The sequence below is a fragment of the Sardina pilchardus genome, chromosome 3 (assembly GCF_963854185.1).
Source record: "Sardina pilchardus chromosome 3, fSarPil1.1, whole genome shotgun sequence".
NCBI lineage: Eukaryota > Metazoa > Chordata > Actinopteri > Clupeiformes > Clupeidae > Sardina > Sardina pilchardus.
The window spans coordinates 21,616,354-21,622,135 of record NC_084996.1 but is presented as its reverse complement, the minus strand read 5'-3'; the positions used below and the strand labels follow the sequence as shown (position 1 = coordinate 21,622,135).

Genomic DNA, 5,782 nt, shown 5'->3' with positions numbered 1-5,782 from the left:
GCTACACAGCAAAGCTCCAAATATAATCCCACAATCTGTCCCCTCTGCACCCCAGCCAGAGCGGATGTTTTGCCTTCTCCTCTCTCTCTCTCTCTCCCTCTCTCTCTCCCCTCTCTCTCTCTCTCTCTGTTGCATAATCCTGACAGGACTAGGGCGGTGAGAGCCAACATTGCATCACTCAGAGGGGCCATTTGCTTTTAGACCCCCCCCCCCCCCTCCCCAACCTGGAACACCCATCACTGGTGTCACCATGGTAACAGAGTGTTGGTGTGTTCTGGAACACATCTGGCCCAGATTCAGTTCTGATCCATTCCTGAGGCTATCTGTTCCGATTCACTCATTCGTCTCTTTGACATACTCCATAAACCAGAGTCTTTTTTCTTCTCCTTGTTTTTCGCTGATGTCGTCAGATCTTTAAATGAATGTGGTGTGTGTCTTCCTGTCTTCTCTTACTGCGGACTCGCAGAACTGATGATGGGATTTAAAAACACTGAAAGAGGGTAGAGATTTAACTCAGACCCAAATCAAATCCACCTCACAGAAACCTTGTGCATGATTAGAGTTCAGCTGGATGACAGCCTCTTCTCCTCCCAGAGGGGTTTAGATCCCAGACTGCCCATGATGTGTGAATTCCTGCCATCTGTAACTGTAGACTACAGCACAGCACAGCACAGCACAGCACAGCACAGCACAGCACAGATGCTGTGGTTTCATATGAACTGTGACTCTGCTTTGTGCTGCTCTCAGATCCGACGCAGGAGACCGACCCCTGCTACGCTCTTCAGACTGACGGATCACCCTTCTCCCGAGGAGGAACTCTGCAGCCTGCAGGTGAGCTGGCTCCCTCTGCAGGTCAGGAGGGGAAGAGCATGGCTTAGGACAGACCAAAAATTCTACCCTTTAAATACATACATTTAATTAATTTAGCAGCCGCTTTTGTCCAAAGTGACTTACAAAAATACAGGAATAACATTAAAGGCTACAATACAGAGCAGAGCTTAAGTAACAATTAACACAACATCAATACATTATGTTTCCAAGAGGATGCGAGAGTGGAGTTTTAATTACTGAGGTGCATTCAAATTTGGCAAACAGATGCGAACATGTTTTTTCTTAAAACAGTTAAATTTTAACGATTTGGTGTTAACTTTTTCAACTAACACACACACACACACACACACACACACACACACACACACACACACATAGGACACTTGGGAAAGGGCAAGTGTTGTGATACCTATATGCATTGTAATTCAATAAAACTCTTTCTGTAGATGGCTACTGGAGAAAATGGCATCCTTAAACCAAAGAGACAAAACATTGCAGTCTATCAGCCTCCATCACTGAAAGGTGGGTACTTTGTGTGTGTGTGTGTGTGTGTGTGTGTGTGTGTGTGTGTGTGTGTGTGTGTGTGTGTGTGTGTGTGTATTCATTTGGCAAATAAAACCAATTGACAAATACATTTGTGAGTGTAACGGATGCCTAGCTATCAGCCTGACTGTCAGCACACTGGAGCGAGGTGTTTGCAGGTTCAGGTCCGGTGGTGTGCAGGGCTGAACCGCGTGGTTCACCACAAAGCAGGTTACATGTGTGAGTGTTTTCGTATTCTGTGTGTGTGAGAGAGACAGAGAAAGGAAAAGGAAAAGGGGGAGCATTGAGGGAGAGAGAGAGAGAGAGTGTATGTGTGTGTGTGTGTGTGTGTGTGTATCTCTCTGTGTGTGTGTGTGTGTGTGTGTGTGTGTATCTATGTGTGTGTGTGTGTGTGTGTGTGTGTGTGTGTGTGCTGCTGCGTGTGCTCCACAGTAATCCAGGATGATCCACAGTCTCATGAACTCACACTTTCATTGCACAGCTGTCCTCATCCATAATCCCCATACACACACACACACACACACTCTCTCTCTCTCTCTCTCTCTCTCTCTCTCTCTCTCTCTCTCTGACACACACACACACCCACACACCCACACAACTTACTTCATGCTTGCTAGCCTTCAGGAATTGTATTGAAGTTTGTGTTAGAGGTCACTGTGTCCTTGTCTGGCTGCTTGAGGATGTAGTACACAGACACACAGACGTGTGTGTGTGTGTGTGTGTGTGTGTGTGTGTGTGTGGGGATGAAGTGCACAGGAGGGAGAGTCCGGGTGACTCAGCTTTCTCAGAGCAGAGGGACAAGAGACTCCTTTCAGTTGAGCACTGCAGCGATGACAGGCCCAAGACCAACCCAGGCCAAACTAATTAAGCCCAAGAACAGAACCAAGGCCAAACTGATCAAGCAGAACCTGGAGGCAGACCACAGCACTCTGCCCTTGAGTTATCCTCTCAAGGTCACTGTAGATCACAGGGTCTCCAGTCATAATGTCTCCGGTCGGGGCAGGATAGGAGGGTCCAAATTATTATTATTATTATTATTAGATAGCTGTGTGATACTTATAGTGTGAGCGCTTTTAAACATGTTACATAATCGTTCCCTCGGTTACACTGAAGATGAAACTGTGCCACTGGATTTAAATCTCTTCATGTGAATGTTATAAACATGTTTTAATGAGTTTTTGTGTGTGTGTATGTGTAGGCTACAGAAGCCTGCTGTGCACAGTGTTCCTCTAGACATGCTTTTGAAAGTGCGTGCGTGCGTGCGTGCGTGTGTGTGTTTGTGTGTGTGTGTGTGTGTGTGTGTGTGTACGTGCATCTGTATGTGTGTGTTTGTATCTGCAGCTGTTCAGAGGATGGCTGAGGCCCACATGCACAACCTGGACGGCTCACCAGAGGGGGGCGATAAAGAGGACGGCACCTTACTGGGCCTGGAGACTGATGGGGGTGAGTGTTCTCATCCATCCATCCATCCATCCCTCCCTCCATCCATTCATCAATCCATCCCTCCATCCATCAATCCCTCCCTCCCTCCCTCCATCCGTCCATCTACATAGATATTCAATAAGCAGTATAATTTTCTGTCTGATTACATAGATACAGTAGACCCAGTCTAGCCCCAGTCTATCTGTGTGTCCATCCACCCTGCCTACAGTAGATGGCCCATCTCTAAATCCATCCCTGTCTCCACAGACTCTCTGGAGGGCAGTGGTTTTGACCAATCAGCACAGCTGCTGGGCCCAGGGGTCAGGACAGAGGAGTTGCCCAACATCCTGCAGACAGGGCCTCCACACAAGGAAGAGGATGGCGTGAATGACAAAGAAGTGACGAAGGGGAGAGAGGCAGACTGACACAACAACAAACAAACAAACAGACAAACAAACAACAAACAAAAAGAAAGAAAGACAACAATCTCGCAGAGATAACAGGGAGGGATTGGGGGACTGTGGTCACATGACGACCTTACATGACTATTGCGCAATCACAGCTAGAGAGCACAGAAATACGTTACTCTACAGGAGCCTGCGAGCACAGGATTACACACGTGTGGTGGCGTGATGTCAACATGTGTGTGTGTGTGTGTGTGTGTGTGTGTGTGTGTGTGTCTAGCAGGAGGAGGGGTGTGAGAGTGCAAATATAAAGAAGTGGGGGATTGTTGAGTTTTTGATTGATTTTTGATGTATGTTTTTGCAGCTATTAGGAAATGTCAAATATGTAAAGATTTGTAAAACATTTCAATTGGACATTTTAGAGACGGTAAAAAGTACACAAAGAAAGAGAAAGACAGGGAGAGTGAGAGAGAGAGAGAGAGGGGGGGGGGAGGGGGAATGAAAGCAAGGACAAAAGTGCAAGGATGTCTCCAAGGTCACAGTATGAGCAGGTGATGACAGTGTAAGCCATTATCAAAAACGAATCACAGGTGGCCAGCCATCATGGCTCCAATCTCAACCAGTCAGTCAATCAGTCAGTCAGTCAGTCAGTCAGTCATATCTAAAACACGGGCTGATCGGCTAAATATGTACAAGACGCATAGTGCTATATCATAGTTACCAGTGTATATTACGTAAAGAAAAACACATATTTTTCTGGAATGTATATCTCTCTTCATAAGCTTTAAGATGCTTCACTTTTTATGGACTGAATGTATGGAGTCTCTGTGTTATGATGCAATGACCAACACCTGCTTTCAGTGTCCTCTGTGTGTGTGTGTGTGTGTGTGTGTGTGTGTGTGTGTGTGTGTGTGTGTGTGTGTGCATGTTAATGTGTGTAAATGTGAACATACCAGGCTTGTGCAAAATTCAGAATTTGGAATTGGAATGGCAGGAAGTGGAACTAAATTTATGGGATTACGAAGAAGAAATTCACACACACAGTTGCACAACAGAAAGAATGTGTTGAATCTCACATGCACTCAGTGTGGGGTAAGGTTACAAGTACACTGTAGTTCAAACTCATATTAGTTATAGAATATGTAATGTAATCAAATCAGATATTGCAAAACGTCACTGTTAAACACTACACTTGAATTTGAACGTATTTGAATTTAATTTAATTTCAATTCTACTTCCAAGATCTGTTTTTTGACAGAAGTTCAAATTCAATGTCATTGGCCGGGTTTCCCAAAATTGTTAAGAAGCTCTTAAGTGCTAAGAACTTCTTAGGAGCGTTGTAAGAATGTTCTAAGAACGCTCCTAAGAAGTTCTTAGGACTTAAGAGCTTCTTAACGGTTTTGGGAAACCCGGCCAATTGAAATCAGAACTTTGCACAACCCTGGTACAACCATGGTCACATTTTTGTCTACTTCTGAATGAATACAAGTGCACAGTGTCATAGTACCTGTGAATGTTTAGCCTAAATGCTAACAAATCATATTCCTTACTTCCATACTTACATACCCATTAAACATGTTACTAATTAAGTCACTGGTCATGTCCTTTATTCAATAAATTAATTACATTAATTTAATATTTAAACTGGGTGTTTGTCTGTTGGGTCCAAATAACTAAACTCAAAGTCACAACTGGAGCAGGCGGCCCAATTTTGAATTATGATTGCACTTTCCCTGCCTTTAGGGTCCTACATACAATTTTCTGGGTCCAACTGCTCTGATAAAGAAGCTGTGCATCAGGGGGGAAAATGGCTTAGTCATCTGTGTACCCCACTTCTTCCTTTGCGCTCAGCCATTGGAAGTGGCCCATTGTACGTTGCTGATCTTACCATCTTGTTCTGAAAGCACCAAGACTTCTGAGTGGTACAGAACACAGCATGTCTAGAATGCAGCATGAGCTCAGAGTGGTCTAGAATGAGAACGCAGCATGAGCTCGGAGTGGTCTAGAATGAGAACGCAGCATGAGCTCAGAGTGGTCTAGAATGAGAACACAGCATGAGCTCGGAGTGGTCTGGAATGAGAACGCAGCATGAGCTCAGAGTGGTCTAATGAGAACGCAGCATGAGCTCAGAGTCTAGATTGAGAACGCAGCATGAGCTCGGAGTGGTCTAGAATGAGAACGCAGCATGAGCTCAGAGTGGTCTAATGAGAACGCAGCATGAGCTCAGAGTCTAGATTGAGAACGCAGCATGAGCTCGGAGTGGTCTAGAATGAGAACGCAGCATGAGCTCAGAGTGGTCAAAGATCCTTCATTACTGACAAGATAGAGCAACATAATGCATCTCTATGGAGGCAAAATTCAAACAGTCCCTGTCTGCTGCAAAGACGTCATAATGGGATATCGATCTCTGTCATATTGGCAAGCAGTTCAGTTCAAAATAATGCAACGTCACTTTCTAGGTGCGCTTAAAGGGGGATTTGCCCCCCCCCCCCCCCCCCTTTGCGAAAACAGAATGCGGAAATGGTCGAACGTTTGCGCCTCTCGCTCCGCTTTAACCCTCTCTGGTGTTGTCTAAAATGTAA

General features: G+C 45.2%; 1 protein-coding gene across 1 annotated transcript in view; it reads left to right on the top strand.

Moving 5' to 3' along the window:
* LOC134077063 (protein phosphatase 1 regulatory subunit 1B-like) overlaps window positions 1-3,668 on the top strand; it is a 17,497-nt gene extending 13,829 nt beyond the window's left edge. The window contains exons 2-5 of the mRNA XM_062532448.1: window positions 748-831; window positions 1,278-1,353; window positions 2,716-2,817; window positions 3,064-3,668. Coding sequence (XP_062388432.1) covers window positions 748-831; window positions 1,278-1,353; window positions 2,716-2,817; window positions 3,064-3,221 — 420 coding nt within the window. The 3' untranslated portion in view covers window positions 3,222-3,668. The remainder of the gene's footprint in view (window positions 1-747; window positions 832-1,277; window positions 1,354-2,715; window positions 2,818-3,063) is intronic.
* Window positions 3,669-5,782: the final 2,114 nt, after the last annotated feature.